At 63.4% G+C, this 25,434-nt stretch overlaps 2 protein-coding genes across 5 annotated transcripts in view; one reads left to right on the forward strand and one right to left on the reverse strand.

Moving 5' to 3' along the window:
* Nucleotides 1-15,365, reverse strand: part of LOC134516074 (dedicator of cytokinesis protein 2-like) — a 78,129-nt gene extending 62,764 nt beyond the window's left edge. For 3 of the 4 annotated variants that reach the window (XM_063335953.1, XM_063335951.1, XM_063335954.1), the window contains exons 1-18: nt 15,262-15,365; nt 13,141-13,224; nt 12,895-12,935; nt 12,636-12,691; nt 12,434-12,530; nt 12,208-12,356; nt 11,619-11,754; nt 11,331-11,485; nt 10,427-10,508; nt 9,083-9,218; nt 7,793-7,868; nt 7,218-7,297; nt 6,777-6,902; nt 6,535-6,659; nt 5,833-5,931; nt 5,248-5,320; nt 4,238-4,341; nt 1,072-1,261 (exon numbers count right to left, since the gene is read on the reverse strand). In XM_063335953.1, coding sequence (XP_063192023.1) covers nt 1,072-1,261; nt 4,238-4,341; nt 5,248-5,320; nt 5,833-5,931; nt 6,535-6,659; nt 6,777-6,902; nt 7,218-7,297; nt 7,793-7,868; nt 9,083-9,218; nt 10,427-10,508; nt 11,331-11,485; nt 11,619-11,754; nt 12,208-12,356; nt 12,434-12,530; nt 12,636-12,691; nt 12,895-12,935; nt 13,141-13,224; nt 15,262-15,304 — 1,852 coding nt within the window. In that variant the 5' untranslated portion in view covers nt 15,305-15,365. The remainder of the gene's footprint in view (nt 1-1,071; nt 1,262-4,237; nt 4,342-5,247; nt 5,321-5,832; nt 5,932-6,534; nt 6,660-6,776; nt 6,903-7,217; nt 7,298-7,792; nt 7,869-9,082; nt 9,219-10,426; nt 10,509-11,330; nt 11,486-11,618; nt 11,755-12,207; nt 12,357-12,433; nt 12,531-12,635; nt 12,692-12,894; nt 12,936-13,140; nt 13,225-15,261) is intronic. The other variant, XM_063335952.1, reaches the window with a different exon arrangement.
* Nucleotides 15,366-17,253: 1,888 nt separating this feature from the next.
* Nucleotides 17,254-25,162, forward strand: DQX1 (DEAQ-box RNA dependent ATPase 1). The gene is made up of 12 exons (XM_063336848.1): nt 17,254-17,312; nt 17,954-18,257; nt 20,723-20,916; nt 21,226-21,601; nt 21,902-22,141; nt 22,448-22,547; nt 22,729-22,887; nt 23,105-23,296; nt 23,426-23,551; nt 23,903-24,093; nt 24,180-24,370; nt 24,556-25,162. Exons 2-12 carry the CDS (start codon nt 17,976-17,978, stop codon nt 24,734-24,736), a joined length of 2,232 nt encoding a protein of 743 aa, XP_063192918.1. The 5' UTR covers nt 17,254-17,312; nt 17,954-17,975; the 3' UTR covers nt 24,737-25,162.
* The last annotated feature ends 272 nt before the right edge of the window (nt 25,163-25,434 follow it).

Below are 25,434 nucleotides of genomic sequence, written 5' to 3' on the forward strand. Positions count from 1 at the left end.
TGTTCTGCCAGCTCCCAAAACATGTTGTACAAGGCAAAATCCCATCTGCAAATGCTGATGCGTCTTGTGCTGAGGTGGCACGTAGGCTCTTGGCTGCCCTGCAACGAACTGCGCAAAGCACCCACACCAGCTGACTGAGCACAGGGTTTAAAAACAGGGAGTCCCAATTCCCACTCTGATTTCAAAGGGTCCAAGGAAGGTCATGGAACCCTCAACAGCCACTCTCAGAAAGTCGCTCCAGCTCCCAGATTGGAGGCAGCGGCTCAGTCCCCCGAGGGCACGAGCAGATTAATTACCATCTGCAAGGGTTTGCACCAGCCAAGAAACTGCTAACTACCCACCGCTGCTGGCAGCGGCTCCACACCCCCAAGGTGGGAGAGCGCCTGGAAACACTTGCAGCCTGTTATTGTTTGTTCTCATTCCCTCGCCTTGGAAAACTAATCTGCCGCTAACTCAGGAGGGCTCAGGAGACAGATAAGCCAAAAGACAACCTTATTAAAAATGAGGGAAAAAAATGAGAAACTCCCTGAGTTACAGCCCAGAGTTATCGACCCAGCGATATGCAAACAGAGCCTGCAGCAAACCACATCCCAACTGAGCAGTGCGGGCTCTGGGGCAGAACCTGGATTGCCGGGAGAGAACCTGGATTGCTGCAGGGCAGCACCATCCGGGCCACAGGCATTCCTGCTCACTGCCACTCCTCTCCAGGGGACAGCAGTCCCCCAAAGCCCCCGGGACTGTGCTGCCCCACCAGGAACAGCCACTAGCCTTGGCAGTCCTGACCACGTCAAAACGCTAATTCATCGCTCGCTGTTCCTGCTTTCCCTGCATTTTTGGCATGCTGTCCTGGTGCTGTTTGTGACAGGAGTGAGCCCCAGTCCGGCTGCGATGTGCCGGAGGGGGCTGGTGCCAGCACAGCAACACCAGCACCATGTCCCACGGTGGCTGGCACATACTAGCAGACGGCGGCCAGAAAGCCGGCCGCTGGGAGAAGTGCGGTAGCGGGTAGAAACACACTGGTGGGGTGGGGGCACAGAACCACCACCACCCCCATGGAGAGCTGGGACTCACCGTTCTGGGTCAGCTTCGTGGAGCAGACGAGCGTCGAGATTTGGAAGCTGTCCCGGGCCGACACAGTTAAGCCTGATGCACCTGCGCTCACACGGAATGAGGAGCCAGAGAGGAGCTTCGGCTCCGACAGGTTCCTCGTGGAGGGCAGGGTCAGGTACGTGCTGGCATCCTCCAGCTTCCTGCTGTCACCCTGCAAGGCAGAGCATGGCTCACACAGGGCAGCACAGCCCCGCGAGAGCCCCATGGGACAGGACTGTCCCTTGGGTTCAGGTTTCACTCCACATCAAGTCCCCTGCGTGGGGGACTTTGCTGTGCAGAATGGGGCAGGGCAAGGAGGTCAGCAGAGCCACACACAGGTAATGGCGGCTCCCACTTAATGGCATCATTATGGCTTGGTAACCTCCAGCTTGCGGGAGCCGCTGGGATGCGGGAGCTGGCCCAGGGGAATCGCTGCCTGCAGTGCAGAGCCCGGCACAGGCAGCGCAGCCGGCTTGCCTGACATTCATTTTAACAGAGCATCCAACAAAGCTGCTCCCTGTGGGACTCTGCGGGGACCTGTGCTTGGCTGGGACAACCGGCTGGGAGAGACACGGGATCCCAGCTGGTGCTACTCAGACAGGACAAAAGAACTGGTGGGTGGAAAAGCCTGGGGGAGGCCAGCGACACGGAGGAGCCTGGGGCCAAGCAGCAGGGCGCCAGGAATAAAACATGCACCTGAGCACTGCCGTGGGGACTGACATGCAGCAGGACATTGTCCAGGTGGCCGGCACAGTCCCACGGCACCACTGTCACCAGCCCAATGGTTCATTTCCTGCCTGCATGGGCACACCTGGATCTCTCCTTACCATGGCAAAACAGCCATGTGTATCCTCTACTCTTAAATTGAAGAATTAAGAGGAGATTACACCTAGGAGGACTCACTGGGGTGACTTTCTTAATGATCCTTCCATGGTCGTTTACAAGACTGGGATGCGGTGGATGTCCAGAGCTGGACAGACATGCGATGGTCAGCTGCAACCAGCGGCTGGGGCTCTTGGGCCAGGACGTACCCCACACGGCCCCCTGCCCCACGACCAGCACCAGGCGAATGATGGACCACAGCTGTGCTGCCCCGAGCTCACCCGTGCTCACTTACAGGTTGGAATAGGGCATTTATCTTCCCCCACCTGCAACCTTGCACAATAAACTTATTTCTGCTGAAGGTCAGACAAAGATCGCAAAATTGTTTGTTGTTGGGTTTTCTCTCCACCGAGCGTACCCACATCAGCCAACTGACTCGCAGGAGGCACTGCACTTCTTCCGAGGGCAGCTAAACCCTCGTAGGTTAGACTGGCTTAATTTCAGACATTTCTCGACCAACGTGAGATCAAGAGGTCTGAGGAGCTAAAAGCATATCATTCACATTCCTCTGGCAAACGAAGATAAAACGATGAAATAGCTTCTGACTCCCAGAATCAAGCCCAGGTCCTTGCCGGGAAGAGCAGGAGTCAGCCGGGGAGAAGACAAAGTGGAGCACGTCAGCTTTCACTTGCTCAGGGCTGGAGGATGCTCGCGAATGTGACAGTTCAGCGAGGGCAGCAACAACCCTTTAAGGAGGAAATGCATCCAGGAGGGAGGTGCGCAGGGTTTGATCTTGCTGCCCCAGCCTGAACCGGCAAGTCCCGAAGGTGCTCGGTGCTCCTGCCACTACGCAGGCTGTGGAGGGGACAGTCCCCCAGAGAGCCAGGGATCATGTCTGCAGCTCTGCAGGCCACAGCATTATTTAAAGAATTCGAGTGTTTTGCCCAAAAAGAACAGGGAGGAAGGACACAATAACAATTTCAAATGTGTAGGAGCTGCTGAGGAAGAAAAGCGCGGGTCTGTCCCTGTCCCCAGGCTGGGCAGGGCACACGGGCTCCCTGCGGGAGAGAGGTCGGGCATCACAAGAGCAATAGATGAGGACCAGTAAGGGCAGCACCGGGACAGACAGGCTGGCTGGGTGGGGGTGAGCCTGTCCTGTCAGCAGAAGCATGCCTGAGCAAGAATGGGGCAGGAGGTGGCCAGGGCTGCCCTGGTGTGGATGGACAGACGGACAGCAGAGACCTGCAAGGGCATGCAGGTGGCTCCCAGTGAGGCATCTATGTGAGCGCAGAGCAGGAGCGCTCCAGGATGACACAGCATCAGACCCACAACACAGTCTGACGTGGGACGACAGTGAGCACAGCAGGTGCTGGCAGCAGCCCATCTGCTGCCAGGACATTACGTAGCTGCAGAAGCAGCATTGGGGTGCTAAGAGGGCTTCCCTAAAATTAAAGGAAATGCGGTGATGAAGAGAAGGAGCTCTTCCATCAAGCTCATGGGAAGCAGTGGCTAAGGCCAACTGCACAGCTGCCACAGCATGTGGGAGACAGACCTGCTCATCCCAGAAAGACGCAGAACTTGGGAATGGAGATGGGTCCACCTCGAGTAACTGTGGTCTCATCGCCAAGAGCAGCAAGGAAATTAAAAAAACTTCAGTTAAATACCAGAGCAGCCAAGGGGCTGAGGTGGGAAGGTCACCATTGCTGGCAAGGAACAATAAAGCAGTGTGGACACACAGAGGAAGAGTCCTAAGATCACCCTTGCAGCAGGGACCAGCTCGCACCCTCCTGGTTCCCTCGCCACGGCCAGCCCAGGGTGACACCAAAACAAAGCGAGGCAGCACGTTTATGGGGTCTTTCACACTCCGGCATCAGGAACAACTGCATTTTTGCCAAATGAATAGTGAATTTTCCTTCCTCACTTTCTCTCTCTGCTCTCTCAAAAGAACAACCAAGCAGTTTTAAGCAGAAAAACGCTGGTGAAATCAGGTAAAGTCTAGCAAATACCTTCATGGGGACATTCCCTACCAAGTCAGATATGTTTAAGTTACCTTTTTCTAAACAAAACTTGTCATTCGCAAAGGAGCGGCACGGAGATTAGAGATGCTGTGTGCAGGGAGCTGTGGCAGGAGCCCCCGCCACCAAGGACAGAAAGGACAGGGGGGAGGGAGGAACTGGAAACCCTCTGGGGGACTTTGGGTACGCGTCACCTGTGCAGCAGCTCCAGCAGGGACTGGGACCCCTGCCCTGCTCAGGCAAGTGCCAGGAGAGCTGCCATCCTGCAGCCTTCCCACTTCGAGGAGGGGGGTCTGCCTGAACCCCCATACCTTGTACAGAACCAGGTCGTGCTCCCCGTCACGCAGCGTGGTGCCGTCCGGTCGCATCAGCTTCACAAAGGCCATGGAGAAAATCCGCTCGCTTTTGTCTTTGGCTGGGAGAGACAAAAAAGGGGCGAGGTGAAGCTGGCTCAGGAGGAGCCCAAGGACACACTGTGTGGGCAGGGAAAGGGAAGGTCATCCGGGGGATCCTCCTGAGTCGGCAGCCAGAGTGGGTCCGGGAGGGGGCTGCTGGGGAAATTGTGTTTCTTTTCCTGGAGTCCACCAGCTGTGCCCATGCACAGCGAAACCCTCCCCAGGGCACTTGGGAGAAGCGGCTGCTGCGGTGCTTGGGAACCTCATGGGGGTAGAGACAGCAGCAACAAGCTGATGGGTGGCCAGAGGAGCTGCCGGGCTGCCAGCATGTGCTTCCTGGGGCAGGCAGCCATCGGAGAGGTGCCTCTGTGGGAACAAGATGGGTTTGGGGCAGGCAAGGCTTGGCTTGCGCAGGATCAGACCAGCGAGCAGCATCCTCAGCTGCAGGACTCCACAGTGGCCCTGGGGAAGGTCCTCACAGTCACAGGACATGCCACAGCGCATCCCATCACGTGTGGTTTTCAGCTCAGCGAAGGCACTGACAGAAGCACCCCTGCTCCAGGAGCAGCATGTCCTCCTGGCCACACACTGCAGCTTTGCTGCAGCCAAACACCGTGGGACGCAGAGCCAGGGCTCCAGAGAGCCAAGCACAGGCACCCGGGAAGCAGCTGCATGCAAAAGGCAGCGGTTTCCCAGAAATCTGCTGCCCACCACGGGCAGCAGGGACAGAGCAGAACAGGAGTGACAGCTTCCTTGCCCCCACACATGAATCCAGCATCGCTGATGGATCCCCACCCGGTGTGAGATGAGGGCTGCTCACAGGGCCCTCCTGCTCCCACAGCTCCTGACCTGCAGAGAGCCCACCTCCATCGCAGCCCTTGCTGGGAACATTAGTGGAGGAAGACGTGAAGAAAGGAGATACTTACAGTCACTGGAGGAGCGATGCCGGAAGGTGAATCTCAGGTGGGTCTTGTGGACATCTTCAATTGGAACAGCAATCTGAGAGAGAGAACACGTGCCTGCGTGAGGACAGGAGGGCATGGGCTGAGTGACCTGGCTGGCCAAGACCCCTCTGTGCTTGGGTAAAGGCTGTGCTGAATTGTCGGTTGCTTAAATCCAAACCCACATGCTTTCCTTTCAATTAATGAATTAGAGACACGGGTGTCTGTGCAGGGCTGGCGGCATACATCCATGAGCCTGCGGGAAGAGGCAGGAGTGATGCAGCGCACCCAGAGCCCCTGCATTGCTTATCGGCAGAGGCGGCAGACATCACCTCCCTGCTGCGGGACCTGCTGCAGGTTGCCCTGGGTCTCCATCCAGGAGTTAAGCCATGACATCAGCAGCATCTCCCATCTTCCCTGAGCCGGGGACTTTTCCCCCTGAAAAGCCAGCCCTGGTGGGGAGCTACCCTGTGGCAGTTCAGTCCTGCTGCGCAGGAGGGAGGGACGCAGCCTTGGTGGGTCACAGCCCCTGTCCCACCTCAGTCCCTATGCCCCATGGCTTGTACAGACCTTCACCGTCTCCATCCACCGCTGGTGCCGCTGCTGGTAGTAGACGACAGAGCGGTACTCGCTTGCTGGCTTGTCCCCTGCGCCATGGTAAATCACATTCTGCAGAGAAAGCAGCAGCAGAAAAGATTCTTTGCAGTCAGCTCCTGAGATTACTTGTTACAGATCAAATAGACTTGAAGGGCCGAAGAATTTTGCATCCCCTGCTAACCTGGGCCAGCCCCTGAGCGGTCCAGCCCCCCCACAAGCTGCTGTCCCCTGCCCACACCATGGCAGCTCCCGCCCAAGCCCCCCCAGCACAGGCGCCCCTTTACAACAACCCAGCCGGCATGGGGACATCTTTCTGACTGTCCCTTCCCAGCTGGGCTCAGAGGGCAGCGAAAGGCTTCTCCATCCCCTCCACCTCCACCAGGCATGGTTCAGCCTCCAAAAGGAGCCAGCAAGGGACATGCAACGTTCTGTGTCACAGTCATGGCTTGGCTTCCATTGCCCCATGGGAATAGCATTATCAGGGAAGGAGACGGAGGTGGGGGCTGCATCCCTGGGGCAACTTCAGGGGCTCCAGTAGCCAAAGAGGCTACTCCACCTCGTTTGTGCCAGCATCAACACCAGCATCTGCACACTGTGGAGCTGCTGCCTCTGCCCAAGACAGGGTTATGCAGAGGACAGTCCCTCGCCCCAAGGCTCATGCAGTGCCTGCCATACCTGCACAACGTTGCCTGACTCGTCGCAGACGCACACCGTCACTTCCACATTCTTCTGTGTCTTCTTGTTCCCCTTGTCAAACTCGCCCTGCACCAGCGTCAGGTAGATGTCGTTCCTGACATCTCCTGTGGGGACAGCCCTGTCAGTGAGACTGGGTCCACTCTGCAGCACAGCACCCTGTAACCCCACACTGGGACTCCCAGAGACCATCCAGGGATGGTCCAACCCACCACCCTGCTTGCCTGGCATGATGACCTCCGGGTAGCCCAGTTTGCGTGCCACCACTGTGCTGCGGTCCACCAGGTGGGGATGGTCCTTCCGCACTTGGCTCAAGTCTCCCCAGAGCATCTTCAGGGACACCCAGAAGCCTGCCGGGACAGAGTGCGGGATGTCACAACCCCATACAGCTCCGATCCTCATTGCTGGGATAATTTGCACACCAAGCCCTTGCTGCGGGAAGGGGCCCAGGGCCGGCCAGGGACTGGAGCAAGCCCACAGACCCCGTGAGGAGCTGCACGGGGGGACTGCCCCAGTGCGGGGGCCAGGGGGCAGCCCAGGTCACTGAGCACAAGCAGCAGCACAGGAAAACGTGGGATGGGTCAGGGAGGGGTCTCACCCCGTCCCCCACCATGTACAACAGCGCAGAGCGGGCAAGCAGAGCAGGGGACAGGTCGCGGCTCTACCTTGTCCCTTGTGGTTGATGTCCTTTGCCTCCACCGCTTTCCTGATCATGTTGTGAAGAAAATCGTTGTCAGCAGCTGCCCTGCAAACACGAGAGTAGGGCGATTCGGAGGGGCTCCTGGCCAGGCGCAGACGGGGAACCCCCCATGGCTGCTGCCCATGGCCTGGCACTGACCACCAGCAAACCCAACAGCAGCCTGGATCTGGCTGTGGCTCCCCAACCTGCTGGCCTCCAGCCTGCCAGGAGGGAGGTGCAGGATGGCACCCACAGCAGACCTGGGATCTTAAGCCCATGTGTGCCCCAAGGGGCTGGGAGGCAGAGATCCAGTGGGGGCTTCAGTATCTCGGAGCATGTTGCTGCCCATAGAAATACCCCTTTTCTAACCTCACTGAGGTCCTGGACCCGGTGACGTTGTGTCCCAAGGATCCACAATCCCTTTGCAAAGCCACATTTAATGGAGAAATCTTTTCTCTTTGATCCTAGCACCTCTTGCCCCTTCACAGACACTGTCCCGGTGCCTGCCCAGCCCATGGAAAGCTTCCCCCCCTGCCCGCTGCCCAGCCCCACAGGACTCACAGGTGCACAGGGATGAAGTGCTGCTTGTCCTCGTCGCTCTCACACTTCCCCTTGGTGATGTCCGTGATGTCCATCACTGCAGCAGCACAGAGGCGGCAGCGTGGAGCGGCTGCCATGGGTGCTGGCAGCCCCAGCCCCCAGCGCCAGAACCCTCTGTGCCAAATCCTCCTGGGACCAGCACCCAGGACAGTTTTGTCACATCGTGCAGCCACCACTTTTCCTGTGTCTCCAGCACTGACGCTGCTGTGCCCTGGCCGGTGCTCCACAGGGAGGTCATTGTGCCCCACCAAGACCCCTCTGCCACCCCACACCAGATGGCACCAAGCTGCACAGGGCTCTCAGCAGGAAGAAATCCAACACCCACATGGCTCCATGGCGGATGGACATGCTGCCAACACAGGGTGGGATCTGGCAGTCACCAGACAGTCACCACAGGTGACCTCAAAGCTCCAGCGCAGATTTTAGCCAAAACAAGCCACATCCAGAAACTCTCCATCACTCACAGGCAGGGGGTTTGGTGCAGGATGGACAGGGAACTGCAGAGTGGGCACCAGGACAATCCATCTGTCCTGATGCACAGCCCAGAGTGCAATTACATGCCGATATGTTCACAATTCACCTGGTAATTCTTCTGTGGCTGAGGTCCTAGCACACACTAATCAGCCAAGTAAAATCAATACTTTCCGAGTGAGCCCATCCAATGAGGATCAATACCCAGAGCAGGACCATGGGAGGTGGAGGAGGGGCCCAGGGCCGCTCCTGGGGGCACCTCTGGCAGTGCCGGGCTGGGGGGTCCCCTGCACCACACAGCAAGGCTGGGCCACCCCGGTCCCTCTTATCCGCTGGGTAGGGCAGGGCCAGCCCGTGGGCAATGACACAATGGAGTCAAGGGAAGCACTTGGTTCCAGTTGTCACAGGAGCACAGATTTTCCTGACGAACAGAGCAGTTGTGCCACATCCCTGCCCACACTCCAGCACCAGACTCGCATGGGGAAGACCCTGCACCCCCATGGGGGGTTGTGGGTCAGGCTGATGAGGGGGAGACAGGGCAGCGAGCTCAGGGGGATGGGGAGAACGTGGTCATGCAGAGGCAAGCAAGGGTTGGTGTCCATGCTTCGGATGAGGCTGCCTGGCTGGAAGCAGGAGCAGCCCTGGGACGTTGCTGCCCCAAACCACTGTACCCCATGGCAAGTGAGCCCCATGGTGGCTGAGAGGTGGGTGCTGGGGAGTGCTGGTGTGGGCAGCACTGGGGGGTCTCCTCCCAGCACCTGTGGCAGACCTTGCTCTCACCTGAGATGCCAAAGGGCCGACGGAGGCCCGTGCTGAGCTTGCGGCTGTAGGACTCCCGGAGGTCCATGCGTCCTACCCGTATGATCTGGCACACCAGGAAAAGCTTCTCCCGCTTCAGGTCTTTGCTACCCAGGTCCTGGGGGGAGACAGGGACTGTGTAAGCTGGGCACCAGCAGCACTGTGCTGGGATGCGCCTCTGGCGGTGCCGGGTAACCACAGGCCACCGGGACTGTGCAGGAGCATGAACCAGCGGGTGCAAAGCCACCACAGGCCCCTGTGCCCAGCACCCCGGCTCTGCCTTCAGGAGCTGGGGAGTCCCCCTGCTGCTGTACCCCACAGAGGGGCTCAGATGGCAGGCACACAGCCCCGCTGCCCCAGGGAGCCTGGGGTTTCTGTGCACCCCAGGAAGCCCCAAGCCCAAGGAACAGGGACAATACCAGGGCTGGTAAAGACCAATCTCCCCATGGGGCACTCACAGGCCAGGCAGCATAGCCAAGGGGGGCACACTGCCTTGGGAGGGAGCAGGTCTGACATGGCGTAGGGCTTGGTGGGGTGGCCACACACCCCAGCTCCGGAGACCCTGCGGGGACCAAGGTCCCGCGGGTGCTGCCCCTGTGCAAGAACCTTCCTGTGGGGCTGCAGCACAGGGCAGGGTCACAACGTCAGTGCATGGGGACATGCAGCCAAAGCCAGCAGCGGGCAGGGGTCAGAGGTGGGCGAGAGCCGGGGGAGCTGGATCCCTGGGGCTGGAAGTGCTGATGCTGCTCATTAGCATTGATTTTCCCGGCTCATCTGCATATCGATGGCCCCTCTTGGGCCATCCTGAGGGTCAGCTGAGCTCTGCTGGTGCAGCGGGAAAAATGCTGGGTCAGCAGGCACTGCCTGCGCCTCCTCCTGCCCTCGGCCAGGGACCACTGAGCCCGGCTGCAGGCGAGGGCTGGAGAGGAGATGGGGGCACAGGCACCACAACATCCCCAGCAACATTGCACCTGGGAGAGGAGGCCACAAGGGGCAATCCCATGCCAGGTGCCCACTTCCCGGTGCCAGGACTGGGGTCTGCACAGGACCTGTGGGGTGGGCTGGGTTGGGGGGCACAAAAGAAACGAGCAGCATGGAGACAGCAGCTGGGAGGAGCGGGCGGATTTGGCTGCTTGGAGGGGGATACAGGCTGCAGCAGGGCCTCAGGGACACCGTGCGCTGTGCTGGATGCATCCAAAATGCTGCGGGGTGGGGGGGCATCTCTGCAGGCAGCAGGGAGGGGAGGAGGAGCAGGCGGCAGCTCTGCAGGAGGGGACGGGCAGGCAGCAGCAGCAGCAGCGCTGCTCCTGAGGGGTCTGCGCTCACCGTGAAAACAGCTTTGAGGTTGTTGAGCAGCTCGATGTCCTGGGGAACACCCGTGCTGGCCCAGTGGATCACATAATTCTCGCTGCAAGAGGAAGGCAAGGGAGTGAGGAGCCCGCAAGCCAGGCTCAGGCACCAGGACAGCAGAGCCGGAGCTCGGTGGGTCCCCGCACAGTGCAGGGCCGGCCAGGCAGGGGCTACCAGCAAGCCGCCCACAAGGAAACACAACGACATGGGCTGGAGCCCTTCAGCCACGGGCAGGGCGCTGCTCGGGCCCCCATTTGTGTGCCCAGTCCATGACAGCTGCCACCACACAGACCCCTTGTCTGACCAGTGGCCCCAGTCACAGCACGCGGACTGGCCAAGTCTGGCCACCCCCAGCAGCTGCTTGCAGCTGCTCCAGGCACACCGGCTTGCTGGCCCCTTGCAGGGGGGCATACTGTGCCAGTGATACCCAGGCTCTGGCGTGGGCTGAGCTGGCTCCTGCCTGCCATGGGGCCGCGGGCAGATCAGCACAGGGCAGCACACCACAGCACACCTGCAACAGGCCACAGCGCGTTGGGCATGCACAGCCCCGAGCACAGCTGTCCCACGGGATGCAGCTGCACACCTTGCACACTGCTGATAAATCCTCCGGCTCCAGAGGAGACAATCTGGCTGGAAGGGACAACCCTCTTTCCCCTCAGTGAGATACACCAGCTCCTGCTGAGCTGGGCAGACAGCTGGGCTAGGGATGATGGGCAGCCTGGGGATCCGGGCTGGGCAGCCAGGCACAAAGGGGCAGAGGCTTCCCCACACAGGGGGAACAAGACTCGGGGACGCTGCATGGAGCGGCGTGACGGGCACCAGGCTGAGCCGGTGGCAGGGGTCGGGGAGTGAGGCCAGTCCTGCACCGCTGGGGCCCCACCTGATCATGCGCTGCTCGCCGGGGTCGTAGAGCGCCATGAAGAGCTGTGCCTCCTCGCCAATGTTGCAGACAAAGTTGCGCACGCAGAGGTAGAGGCTGTGGGAGGGTGAAGCCGCCAGACGGGCACTGCAGCGCAGCGCGCTCTGCTGCGGGCTCTGCAGGGTACAAGGCCACTCAGCCCCCCAGCTCAGCCCCACAGTACGGCCTGTGTCATGGCACAGCCACGCAGGGGGCAGCAGGGCCTTGGCACGGAGGGGTCGGTGCACCGAGGCCAGCGCTGGCTCTCACCGTCTCCTCCTGGATGCGCTCTGTGATGGTCTGTGCAGCCTTCTTGTGTGCCTGGAAGAGGCTGATGATGCTGGTCCTGTCGGGGTCCAGGATGTTTTCGTCCTCATCCCGCACCACCAGGTCCAGCGCAAGAATCCTGCAGAGGCCGGAATGGGGTGAGGCAGGACCCAGCACATCCCACCGGGACCCTCTTGCCCTTGCATGGGCTGGCATGGAGTCTGGGGGTGCAGGCATGGTGTAGGGGTAGGACAGATCCTGATAGGTCCTGCCCAGCAGCAGAGCCCTGGCAAAGGGACAAGATCCAGGCAGCACCACGGATGCTCTCCTGTCCCAGCCAGGGCTCATCGGCGATAGCATAGCCCTTGGCCAGGTGGCTTGCACACCCACCAGCACACTCACTGTCCCTGGCCACCATGGGATAGCCAGCCAGAACAGCAGGGACACAGGACGCCCCAAGGACACACAGCCAGGATGATGAGGACACAGGGACGCTGCAGCAGAGGGGCCAAGCACCTCTTGGCATTGCACAGCCTGTGCCTGGGGCAGGGGCAGATGTTCGGGGAACCCCGCTTTCCATTCCTGCTCTCACTTGTTGCCGTAGTCGATCTTGCCGGTCACCTCTTTCTTGAGCTGCAGGAGCTCGTCCTTGGGCAGCGTCCCCGAGAGCAGCTGCGAGCGCCGCTCCATCAGCTCATACATCATCTGCATCACTTGCTGGTACCGCTCCGTCTGCCCTGCCTGTGGGCAACAGCGCAGGGTCACCGTGGGCATCCCACCAGCCCAGGACCCCCACCCTCCCGGCCCCCGGCTCTCACCACATAAAGCTGCTTCCAGATGGTGGCCCACTCCCGCAGCGTGGTGGTGATCTCCTGCACCATAGGCATCTCGGCGGGGACCACGCTCTCCGCCGCCCTGGGGAGAGGAGCAGGGAGCCCTGGAGCCCCGCAGCACCATGCGGGCCCCCACGCTAGGCAGGTGGATGGGGCCAACCCACCTGTGCCCATGACAGGTACCTACCCACTGCGCTCTACCACAGCGCCCTTCAGGTGGATGAGCGAGGCCGGGAAGATGCCCTGGGGGAGCCAAAGCTGTCAGCACACACGAGCTAGGCCAGGCACAATACAGCTCCCCACAGGGGGCCACAGCCAGGGGCCCCCACCCCAGGACCAAGGGTCCCACAGAAGGACCCAGCCTGGCAATGACCCCAGCAGGATGAACCACTAGCCATGCCCGCACCCCCCGACCATGCCACAGTCCCCAGCAGCCCCTCACCTACCCGGGCAGCCCTGTTCCTGAGCGAGTACCCGCGGTACCAGCCTGCAAGGGGAGGGAAGGGGACACCATCAGCCGGGCTCGGGACCCAGCAGCCCATGGCAGGGCAGGGCAGGGCTGGGTGCCCGCCTGCAGCGCAGACAAGAGAGGGTGCAGGAGGACCCATGTCAGGATGCACCCCAGTATCAGCCCAGCCTCTCCCCAGCAGGGGATGGCATGGGGCCTGGCCAGGGCTGCTGGACCCCCTTACCCTCGGAAGCCTGCAGGATGTGCACCGTCTCCCCGATCTGCAGCGGGAGGTGATGCTCGCTGGTGCGCGGGAAGTTCCACACAGCTGCAGAGAGAGGAGCCAGGAGCTGTGCATAGGGGTCCTTCACCTGGACCCCTCCTCACCCAGCACAGCCTCCCTGGGGCCCTGCGTACCCATGCCCTTCAGGGCAGTGTGCCCCACAGCTGGCCTTCCTCCATGGGGCAGAGCAACCTCAACCAACGTTGCTCATCCCCAAGAGACAGTGCAGGGTCCCAGCCCCACACAAACGGCATGAGACCCCTGAGGAGGTGCGGTGCAAGGCAGAGCAGCACTTGGCCACAGCAGGGCAGGGTTGGGAAGGGGACTCCAAGCCCCAGGAGAGCTGCACCACAGCCTGCATGGCGCCAGGCACAGCAGGAGCTGTCAGCCCCCCCTCCTCCAGCGCATGGGGGTCCCCTGCCTGGCATTGTCCCCATCATGCTGCCTGTCACCCGCAACCCATGTGAGTCTGGTGGTCCTGCTCCCATTGTAAATGGCACAGGGAGGTAAACGCTAGCTGAGCCCCTGCCTGGAGCTGCAGCACTGCCCTCCTGGGGCTGGCAGCTCAGGGACATGCAGGCCAGTCCCTAGGGACAGTAGGAGCTGGTGGTGGGGGAACAGGGTGGTGGGGGCAGTGGGGTGATGGAGGCAGTGGGGTGGTGGCAACACAGGAGCTTGCTGTCAGACAGACACTTCTTGCTGCTGCATGGGCTGCACTGGGACAGGCTGTGGTTAGTCCTGCTGCTATTTCTGGTCCTGGGGACAGTGACAGCTCTGTCTGGTGGAGGCAGCTCTGGCTTGGCCCCAGGACTGGCCGCGTTCTCCACCAGCAGACAAGTCCCCTGCAGCCATGCCTGCACCCGGGGGTCCCTGCTAGGGCACTGCCCATGCCCACCACCAGCCCCGGACAGGGCCAACCCACACTGTGACACCCCCAGACCCTCATCGCTCATTGAGACCCCTCATGCTGGCCTGGCACACCCTGCAGCATCAGGAGCCCTGAGGTCCCACAGTATCCCGTCTGCCACCCTGCCATCCGCAGGAGGACCCTGAGCTAGCCCAGAGCAGCACCCAGCCCTTGTCCAGGCTTGTTCCCCTCCAGCCCCTTCCCAACCCCCCCAGGCCCCAGCTGGGCCAGGCTTCCCCCACAGGATGGTTAGTGCCCATCGGGCACAAGCAGGAACTGAGATGAGACCCTGCTCCCAGTGCTGCCCAGGACCCCGCAGGGGCTCAGCCCTTGCTCTGGGTGCTGCTGTCAGTGCAAGATGGGGGGCACGGGAAACAGCCCTGGCCAGAAACGGGAAGAGGTGAAGGGCTGCGAGGGCTGGCGCAAGGTACAGGGAGCGTGTGTTCACCGGGGGCTGGGGGGTGGTGCGGGGAACAGGGCTGCCCAGGGCTTTGCCATGACTGACGCAGACGCTGGGAGCAAAGCCCCAGCCAGGACCAGGGGCAAATTACAGGGGTGGCTCTGGGCTTGCCAGGCACCTTCCTGAGAGCAGGTCATACATGAGCTAACGATCCCTGATAACAAGCTAACCACCCCTTGGGTGGAGGGTTCCACACTTCAATAGCCAGGCTGAGCCCAGACCCCTAGCTCAGACAGGAGGATCTTGTGCCAAGCACTGGAAACACTCAGCCCCTCTGGCTCAGCCCCAGAGCTCTTCATCCCCACCCAACACCATGCTCAGCTCTGGGTGCACAGGTCCCGCTAACAACTGCCCTGCTCAGCCCTGGTCCCACAGGGCATCCCATCACAAGCCCACCCAGCTCATTCCTGCATCCCCCAGCCCACCCAGTGCCGGCACTGCAGGGACCCAGCCCCCACCTTGCACCGCTGAGCATCGCCGCCAGCCCCACCCAGCCCGGCACCACCAGCACCGTTCACCCCGCAGACCCACACCACCACCCAGCCGCCATCGCCCACCCCTCTATAGCCCACTGCCACTGAGCCACCGCAGCCAGGGGGCAACAGCAGTGCCACCTTGGCCACAAGCGCCCTATCCTGCCAGCCCCACACTCCTCCGCCAAGCCAAGGAGCCCAGCGAGGCCTGTTGGCCGCTCAGCCCTGAAGCCTGCACTCACCCACGCCATACTTCTCCTCCTTGGTGGGCAGCCACGGGGCCATGGCCAGCTGTGCCGCAGGGGACCGGGGCCCTGCGTGGGGCGGCTGCTGGTTCCTCCTGCCGCGCTCCCCAGGTCACGTGTATCTCACCGGCTTGTGCAAACCTCCGCTTCCTCAACGCGCAGCTGGGGGCTGCAGGGACCCATCCGACCGCCTTGCACCCCAACACACACCAGGGCAGGGGTGGTGGAGATGGAGTCCCTGGCATCCCACCACGCCACCCTCCTAGGGGCCCAGGCTTGGGTAGGTCACTGGCCTTGCCCATGGGGCACAATGGGACTGCTGGCCCCGGGTGATGCTGCAGCACCACTGAGCCCCTTTGGCTGAGCACCGCTGCCAGAGCTCAGCAGCCGGTGGGACACAGGGCTGGAGCCTGCAGCAAGGACAGCCCCAGAGACCCCATGGCACAGGGAGCTGCAGAGAGCTGTGTACTCAGGCCAGCTGCACCACTGTGGACCAGCACCACTGGGGCAAGGCCTCTGCCTCCTCTGCCGGGACTGGCCCATCTTCGTTCCTTGGTGCACGAGGCTCAGCAGCACGAATGCCAGCACGGTGCCCAGACCTCCGCAGGCCCATGCCCAGCTCTCTGTTCCCTGCGGCACCAGGAGAGTAAGCGAAGCAACAGCTCAGCATCAACCACTTCCTTCCTCATGCTGCAAACCGCATCTGTCCGGCACCCATGGTTCCACAGGGTCTGGATGCTCCTTCTCTGGCCCTGCTCAGCCTCGAGCCAGTGTGGGCCAGGCCCTCTCCTCCTGCATGGCCATGCTGCTGTGGCACCCCCTGCTCCCCGAGACCTGCTTATGGCCAGCCCAGGCAGGGCTCCTGCAGCCAGGCTTGAACCACATCTCCATCAGCCCCTTTGAGGCAGCATTAGGCTCCTTCCTTGTGCTGCCCATACCCCCTTTTCAGGCCCTCATCTCCCCCTGCCAGCCTGAGCCTACACCGGGGTCACCTTCGAGTGCAGCTCTCCCATCCCATGGGTCATGCCCAGCTCCAGGGCAGTCACCCCTGTCCCAAAACCCACTCCAAGCTGCCCTCACAGCCCCTCCAGCCTGAGGAAAAGACGATGGAGGCAGACGGGGAGCACAACGGGAAAGGGATCTTCAGCAGGTTTCGGTGAGCTGGGCGTACAAGGGGAACCCAGAGGCAAAGAGGTGGCCAGGGAGGTTTAAGGGCCTCTGAGCACAAAGGCTGTGGACAAAGCCTCTGCCCAGATTGCTGGCAGGGATAACCCGGAGATCACCCCTCCGCCAGCACCCTCCCCGCTGCCTGGGCAGCTGCTCCCGGGCGGTGGCACGGTGGGCTCCCTGCCCGGGCTGGCAATACCCGGTGCCAGCACAGCGCGCTGGGGCAGCACGCAGGGCCGTGCCAACGCTGAAGCCGGCAGCAGGGGCCTTCGATGCGGGAGAGCCGCTGCCCAGGGCCGGGGCCGGCGGGTCACTGCCGGAGCTGCGGGGGCAGAGCGGTAACTGCAGGCGGCTTCGCAGTTTCGCTTTCCGCCGGCAGCCGGGACTCCCGGACCCCGCCGGCGCGCAGTCCCGGGGCCAGCAGGGACGCCACGGCCCGCCGCCGGCCTTTCCCCGCTGCCCGGTCCCCACGGCCCCGACGGGAACTCCGCGCTCGGGGGATGCCGGGCCGGGCCGTCTGCCGGTCTGGCAGCTCCACCTGCCGGTCCCGACCGGCCGCACGCCGGGAGCCGCCGCGGGCTGAAGACGCCCAGTTCGGGTGCAGGGTCCCGGGGACGGGATGCCCGGCACCGGTACGGGATATCAGTGGGCTCGGCACGGGGAAGCTCGTCCCTTCGCTGCCCGGCGGCCCCGAAGCCCGTTCTGGCCCGGCCGGGTCGCCACGCAGGCAGAGCCGCGCCTAGCAACGGGCCGCGCGCCGGCGGGCGGGGAACGCCCCCGCGGCGCTGATTGGCGGCCGCGGGCAGGGCCACGTGACGGCGCCGCGGTCACCTGACGCTCTCCCGAAGCAGGGCCCGAGGTGGCGGTGGCGGCGCGCGCAGGTGAGCGGCGGCCGCGGCGGGCCGGAACCGGAACCGGAACCGAGAACAGGAACCGGAGCCGCGGCTCGGGGGGCTGAGTCGGGGGACCCGTCCCGTCTGGTGTGGCCCGCCCGGTCCCGTCCCAGTGCTCAGGTGCCCGGGCCGGTCTGGTCCGTCCCGTACTAGTGCCCCCCCGGACCGGTCCGTCCCGTGCCATTCGGGTCCGTCTGCTGGGACCGGCCCTGTGCTGCTCGCCCGCCTCCAAGGTGTCCGCCCTGTCCCACACCCCCTGCCCCCCGGACCGGTCCCCCACGCACAGCCCGGTCCGGTCCCCTGCGCTCTGCTCGGTCCTGCCGTGCTCTCCCCAGTCCTCTGACCACCCCCCCGGTGCCCTGCCTGCCCCCGATCCCCCATACCCCAGCCCTGTCACCTGCCTGTCCCTGCTCCCCACGCCCAGGCCGTGTCAAAGCCCTGCCTGTCCCTGCCCCTCTCTGCCTGCACCTGCCTGCCTGTCCCCGTCCCCTGTGCCCCACAGGTCCCCCCCACCCCAGCGGGACAGGACGGTGGGACGCACCAGGCTGCCTCCTTCCAGGGACACGGGTGAGGGTAGGTCAGTGACAGACTCCCCCAGGTCCCGCTCCACCTCCTGCCTGCCCTTGCAGCACCGGTGCTGGCATCCCCGCCATGGCCAGCTGTGGGGCCCCTGGCTCCCCACCCCGGCAGAGCGGCCCTGGCTCCACGTTGGAGGAGGAGGAGGAAGATGACGACCCAGCCCTGGGCTGCGATGGTGACCTGGAGGTGAACCCCTATGATGGGCTGCCCTTCTCTTCCCGCTACTATGAGCTCCTGCGGCAGCGCCGGGAGCTGCCTGTCTGGACCACCAAGTACAGCTTCATGGAGCACTTGGAAGGCAACAGCGGCATCATTCTGGTGTCTGGTCCCCCCGGCACTGGCAAGAGCACCCAGGTGAGTAGGGGGCCATGTCAGGGCATCCGTCCCTGCTGGGGGCTGCGTGCAGCTGGGCAGGGCCATGCTGCTGCCTGGAGCCCAGCACAGGGCTGTGGTACCAGCTGTCCTGCTGACAGACTCTCGCCGTGCCTGCTGGATTCCCAGCTGAGCGTCCTGTCCCTCCCTCTCAAAACACCTGCAGTGCCGCTGTAGGCAGCAGCTGGGTGGTGCCTCGAGGCTGAGCGAGCCACAAACCCTGCGGCACAGGAGCCACTAGGCTCTCGCCCCTGACAGAGCAGTGTGGGCTGACAGGCCGTGGGGTGGAGTGGGGAGGTGGGAGCCTGGGCAGCTGTGGGCAGAAGCATGGAGATGGGACTGCAGTCGAGAGGCAGCTCCCTGACTCTATGTCAGCATCTGAGCTTGTGGGGGGGACAGAGCAGACAACAGGCCCCACAGGGTTTCGTCTCCACCACGGTACCTGGGAGTGTGCCACTGCGGTGAGCCTGGCATAAGGCAGGGCTAGTGTGGAGCCAAGCGGTCGCATGCCAGGATGTGCCGGGGCAGGCGCTGGGGCCCCGGGCAAAGCCACGGCACGAGCCGGGAAGTGCTGCCATGACCGCCCCGGGAGTGGCTGCCGCAGCAGCTCAGGGTATCAGGCAGGTGCAGGATGTGGTGCAGGGAGGGGAAAACAGCCCCTTCCCAGAGCTGGGCCCAGGTGTACAGGGTGGCGGTGGGTGGACAGTGGTGGGTCCGGGGTGCCAGGATCCTGCCTGCCCGCCCCAGGGAGCTGCTCCCATCTGACAGCCCCTGGTGCAGCAGCCGGAGACGTCATCATGCAGACTTTGACCAGGGGAGGGATCACCTGGAAGCTGTGGGGACAGCCATGGCCTCCGCGGCGCTGGACACGGGCTGGATCACTGCGCGGCAGCTGCCAGCCTCTGGGGCTATCAGGGTGTTGTCAGTGGGCTCGGGGCCACTTGCCCGAACCACCTCCCTTGGGTGTAACCCTGCTGCAGCACGGGCCTGGGCTGCAGCACCGGCCAACCCACGGGGTGCTGGATTTGGGGAATAAAGCCCTTGCGTGGGCCCTGGCCTGGTCTGGCCCCAGCGTCGGGCTGCTTTTGCGTGCAGACACCCTGACTGCAATCCCTGCGGGGGCCTGGGACCACCGTACGCGGAGCAGACCAGGGGATGTGACTTAATCCACATGGAGCATCTGATCCTGCACATTAGTGTACCAGCACCCCTCAAACACGGTGTTGCCACCCAAAGTGGGAAGAGCTGATGCACAAGCTGGGTCCCTTCACTGTTCTCATGGCCGAGGGCTGGCTGTGTCCTGTGCTGCTGCCCTCGCCAGTCTTTGCAGGCAGCAAGGTGGTGGAAGGGAGGGTGCAGAGCCATGCACGGAGACACAGCTGAGCACAGCTTATCCATGGGGCAGTCGTGGGGTCAGGTGGAGAAGCAGAGTAGGCTGCATGCCCACCCGTGGTCACTGCCAGGCACATGGGTGACCCGTCTTCTCCCACCTGGCTGTGAGGTGGGCTCTCTGGAGGCAGCCCCTGGGCAGGACCCTGCCTGACTGTGACTTCGGGTGCTGGGCAGACACGGGGGCACCGGCACCTGCTCTGGGGGGCACATGGGGCAGGAGGAGTGAGAAAGGGGAGCATGTGTGTTGGAAGCAGTTAAACAGCAGATTTCTGGTCCCCACTGTTCAAGGGACATCCGCATGGCCCTGGGACTGTCACACACCACCTGGCCAGGAGCTCAGGCAGCTCCCTGGTGCTTCCTTCCCTGTTTCTCACCGTGAGGTTTCCTGGGGTGGTGTGTGATCCCTCTGGCCCCATGCGAGGTTGCTCGTGCCCCTCCCCTGGCCTGTGGCTGCTGCAAGGTCTGGGTCTCGTGGACCTAGCCAGTGACCAGTGCTCTGTGCTGAACCTGACCGGGGACCTGCCCAGCTTTCCCTGGAGAGGAGTAGGGGGCCTGTTAGAATAGATCAGGATGGCTCCAGTCCGAAGGGCCCAGTAGCCATCGTCTGGTCCAACTGCCTCACCACTCCAGGGCTGACCAAAAGTTAAAGCATGTTATTAAGGGCATCGTCCAAATGCCTCTTAAGCCCTGGCAGGCGTTAGCTGGAGGCACTGCTCTGTCTGAGCTGGCAGCTCTGGCAAAGGCAGCGCAGCACGTACCCTCCAGACCTATTTTTCCTGGCAAGGTGGAGGCAGAGAGGAATGTTGTCCCGTGTCCTTGCTGTAAGAGCCGGGGCCGTGGCATCCCATATCAAGGCAGAAAGCTGCAGGGATGGGGTGATGAGGCTGTGGGGTCTGTGTCATGGGTTGCTGGGGCTCAGAAGTGATCAGAAGGGTCCCTCTGCCTTTTTTGAGGGGCATGGCAGGTGCTGCTCCATGATGGGGAGAGGAACGTCCTGGCACTCCTGGCTGTGGCCATGCTGTCCGCGTGCCCTGACCAGCGTTCTGTCCCTGCAGATCCCGCAGTGGTGCACGGAGTATGCCCTCTCCCTGCAGTTCGCCCACGGCCTGGTGGCCTGCACCCAGCCCCACAGCCTGGCCGCCCTCAGCCTCTCCCTGCGCGTGGCAGATGAGATGGACCTCAACTTGGGCCACGAGGTTGGCTACTGCGTGCCCCATGAGGACTGCTGCACCATCGAGACCATCCTCAGGTACAGGGACGGGGGTGCCCCCCCCCCGGGCTGCCTGTGCCGACAGTGCCCATTGCACCACACTTTAATCCCGCTGAGCTCCCCAGCGGCAACGTAATCTCTTAATCCAGCCTGGCCTCATTGGGGGAGTGAGGAACTAGGCTGCTGGCTGCCCAGGCCCTCCTGGGGCTGCGGTGAGGGCTCCTGCCATTGGGGAGGGGGCAAGTCATGCTCCCCCAGGGCTGTGTGGAGGGATGCCCGTGGGGGTGCAGCCCACGGTGCTGGGGGTCCCCACTGCTGCCCTACACTGACAGGGCTGGTCCATGGCAGGTACTGCTCGGATGAGATGCTGCTGCGGGAGATGACGTCAGACCCGCTGCTGCGGCAGTACGGGGTGGTGGTGCTGGACGAGGCACAGGAGCGGACGGTGCCCACTGACGTGCTGCTGGGGCTGCTGAAGGACGTGCTGCGCCAGCGCCCGGCGCTGAAGGTGGTGGTGGTCACCTCGCCAGCCATGGAGGAGCGGCTCCGCACCTTCTGCGGGGACCCCCCGGTGGTGCGGGTGCCAGGACCCGGTCCCCCTCCCCAGCTGCTCTACAGGGACCCACCAGCCCGTGGCCACGTCGCAGCTGCCTGCCAAGCTGTGTTGGACATCCACCGGCGGCAGGAGCCCGGCCACATCCTGCTCTTCCTGGCCAGCGAGCAGGTGGGCTGCAGGCTTGTCTCCTGAGGGACTCGCCATGCCACAAGGCAGGAATGGGGGCAGGGGGAAGGTCTGGGGATCTATCTCAGCTGTGTGTGGGGAGCCCTGAGGACAGCAGGGGTTGCTGCTGGGGAGTAAACTGCAGGAGCTGGAGCTCCTTTGCAGAGGTGCCATGCGCATCGTGTGGGGTCTTTCTCCCCAGGGCACCAGGAGGCAGCCGCAGGGCACGGTGCAGCACCTTGTCCTGGGGATGGGGCCGCTCCAGTCATCGACGGACTCATGTGCCCCTGTCCTTCCCCACAGGAGATTGACGAGTGCTGCAGGGCCATCCAGACCGAGGCCATGGCGCTGAACCCGGGGCTGGGCCCGCTGCTGGTCCTGCCCCTGCACCCCGGCGTGGGCCGCGCAGCGCAGAAGGTGTATGAGGTGCTGGAGGAGGGCAGCCGAGAAAGGCGGGTGATCGTCACCCACTGGCTTGCCGACTCGTCCTTCTCTCTGGGCACAGTGCGCTTTGTCATCGACTCGGGGCTGGAGCTGCGAAATGTGAGTGTGCCAGCCTGCACCAGGGGTACCAGGACGGGGAGCCGAGTGGTGGCTCTGCTCTGGGGCACAACCAGCAGCATGGGCTGAGGCGAGTCTGGGGAGGGGGCGATGGGGCTGCAGCAGTCTGTATTGTCTGCTCAGCCCACATCCTGCCAGCCTCCCCCTTCAAGCTGGGGGACACTGTGCGGAGGGCAGGATCTGACCCACGGAGGTGGCAGTGGCAGCACTGCACCAGTGGGGCAGAGGGGCCTTGGGAGAAGGCAAGGGCTTGTCTGCAGGTGTCTCTTCTCATGGCCTCACCTGCAGGTCTACAACCCCCGCATCCGGGCAGAGTCCCAGGTGCTGCGTCCCATCAGCAAGAGCCAGGCAGAGTCGCGCATGCAGCGAGCCGCAGGCAGCCCCCCAGGTGAGAGCCCCTGCCCGCGTGTCCCCTGAATGTGCCTCCTGCGGGAGAGGGCTGTTGTCCCACCCCGATGGGGCTCCAGGCAGCCTGTGGCCCAGCACGCTTCCCTGCCCACCCGTGCTTGCTGCCCTGTCCCTGGGCTCCATCCCTCCCACCATCGTGGCTCACGGCCCCTCTCCTGTAGGCACCTGCCTGCGCCTCTACTCAGAGGCCTTCTACGAACAGCACCTGCCCCCCAACCCCGCGCCCCACGTCAGTGAGACCAGCCTCAGCCGCCTCGTGCTGCTGCTGAAGCGCCTGGACATCGCCGACATGGGCCAATGTGACTTCCTCGACCGGCCAGGTAACGCCTGCGGGGCATGGAGGGGCTGTGCATGGCATGGCGGGGCTGGAGCAGAGAGGTGCAACAGGGGAAGCCGTGTGGGAGGAGATGGAGGCTGGGCATGGCTGCGGCCATCACTGCAGCCCGGGTTGTCTCTGGAGAGGGGCTGGAAGGTCCCAGGGGTGCAGGAGGAGGATGGGCTGCCTGGTCCTGACAGCTGGCTGACATCCTGCCCCAGCCCCGGAGTCGCTGATGCAAGCGCTGGAGGACCTGGACTACCTGGCCGCCCTAGATGATGATGGGAACCTGTCAGAGGTGGGGATCATTATGTCAGAGTTCCCCCTGGACCCCCAGCTCTCCAAGGCGCTCATCGCCTCCTGCGAGTTCGACTGTGTGGAGGAGATGGTCAGCCTGGCTGCCATGCTCACAGGTACCATGCCTAGGGGCTTGGAGCCTGCTCTGCTGCTGGCGCAGGCCATGATGCAGCCCACAGAGAGCCAGCACTGGCAGGGTCTATGCTGGCGGGCACGTGGTGACCTTTGCTCTGTGCCATCCCCAGCTTCCCCCTGCTTTGTGCCCCCTTCCACGCACCTGGAGGAGGCGGTGACCATGCGCCGGCGCGCCCTGCTTCACCCGGACGGAGACCACTTCACCCTCATCAACATCTTCAACGCCTTCCAGCAGCGTGAGTGCCAGGCAGGGGCTCAACTGCTGGCGGGCTGCACACCCTGCGGGTGTCCCACAGCTCCCTCGCGCGTCCCCTGCTCCTTTTAGGAGCAAGCAAGCACTGCAGCCACGTTTGTGACCCCATCCAGGTGCCCCAGCCTTGGCTGTGAAGGGGTCCCAGCCCCAGCCTGGGGGCCGTGCTCTCTGCACAGTCCCTGTCCCCACTGCACTGAGGGGACGCAGTCTAAGGGTGCAGCGGTGCCTGGTTTCATGGCCTGGGAGCCCCCAGCCCAGCCAGACCACCTGCTTCCGTGTGGGGTCTTTGTTCATCCACCCCGTCCCCGCGCTGCTGACCCCGCTCTCCCCGCAGACAAAGCGGACGAGGGCTGGTGCCGCAAGCACGCGGTGAGCGGGGAAGCGCTGCGGCTGGCGGGCATCGTGCGGGCAGAGCTGTTGGAGGTGATGCAGCGCATCGAGCTGCCCGTCTCACCCCCCGCCTTCGGCACTGACACCAACGTGCTCAACATCCAGAGAGCGCTCATCTCGGGCTACTTCCTCAAGGTTTGCCGGGGGGCTAGGGGGGGGCTCGGCTGCGGGGCCGGGGGTCGTGCCAGCCAGCCCTGCTCCCCTCGTGCTCCACTCCCCAGGTGGCACGGGACATCGACGGCTCCGGCAACTACGTGATGCTGACGCACAAGCACGTGGCCCACCTGCCCCCCGCCTGCTGCTACCTGTTGCGGCAGCCCCCTCAGCGCCTGCCCCCCTGGGTCCTCTACCACGAGTTCACCATCTCGCAGGACAACTGCCTCCGCATAGTCTCAGAGATCCAGCCCCAAATGTGAGGATCTTGGGGATGGGGAGGGACAGGTTGTGCCCGGGCTGTATCCGTGCATGGCTCCGGAGCTGGCATTGGCCAGCTGGCCTCTCCTGTGGGCAGGTGGAGCGTGTGGGGGAGCAAAGGAGGCTGTTCTAGGGAGGACCCTGGAGCTGGCTGCCCCTCCTTGACACCCTCTGTCCCTGCAGGCTGGTGGAGCTGGCACCCCAGTACTATCTCAGCAACCTGCCACCCAGCGAGAGCCGTGATCTGCTGATGGAGCTACGGGAGAAGGTGGTGGCCGTGGAGGATGTGCCGGCAGTGCCAGAGCCGCTGGGAGAGGCGGCTAGTGAGGAGGATGAGGAGAGGGAAGTCTGCGTGCTGCAGTGAGCTGGAGCCACCGGAGCTCCTGTGTCGGGGCTGCCTGGGCTTGGCTGTGACCGCCAGGGACAGGAGAGCCCCGGGGGGGGGCTGTGCTGCTGTGGGGGCCGACCCGATGCCCAGGGAGGTGCAGGTAGAGCCTGCTGCTGCCACAGCTCTGTGCCACAGTCGTCATGCCAGTGGCCACGGGACCGGCCCCCGGCATCTCCCCTGGGGACAGAGCCCAGTTTGGGGGAGCGCTGGCCCCAGACCTGGGGAGTCGTGCATGCCCTCCACAACTGGGCTCCTTCACCCCGTGTTTCCCCTGGGGCTGCTGCGGGGCTGGGGCTGCCGGCCCTGCCTGTCCCGCTCCCCCCACGCCGAGGTGGGGGAGCAGCGCCCCGAGGCTGAGGGGCCGCTTGTGGGTCTCTCCTGTATAAAGTTTTGTGATCTTTGCTCCTGGCTTCACGTCGTGATTGCGGCCGAGAAGAGATCCAGTGAGTGCTCCCCCCAGCCCTCACGCCCCTGTGGGGCAGCTCTATGCCCCCTACCCCGCCCCCACCAAGACTCCCTTCTCCCAGGGGGGTTTCTGAACATGAGGCATCCCTGGTCTTTCTAACCTCCCGCCTCCGGTTCTGGGTTAGCGTCCCACTGTCACCGGCCACGCCGACACGCCGAGGGGCAGCCCTGGCCTTTGCGGTGGGTCTTCCCCTCCCTGGTCGCGCGCT

This window comes from Chroicocephalus ridibundus, chromosome 5 (genome assembly GCF_963924245.1).
Source record: "Chroicocephalus ridibundus chromosome 5, bChrRid1.1, whole genome shotgun sequence".
NCBI classification, from domain to species: Eukaryota; Metazoa; Chordata; class Aves; order Charadriiformes; family Laridae; genus Chroicocephalus; species Chroicocephalus ridibundus.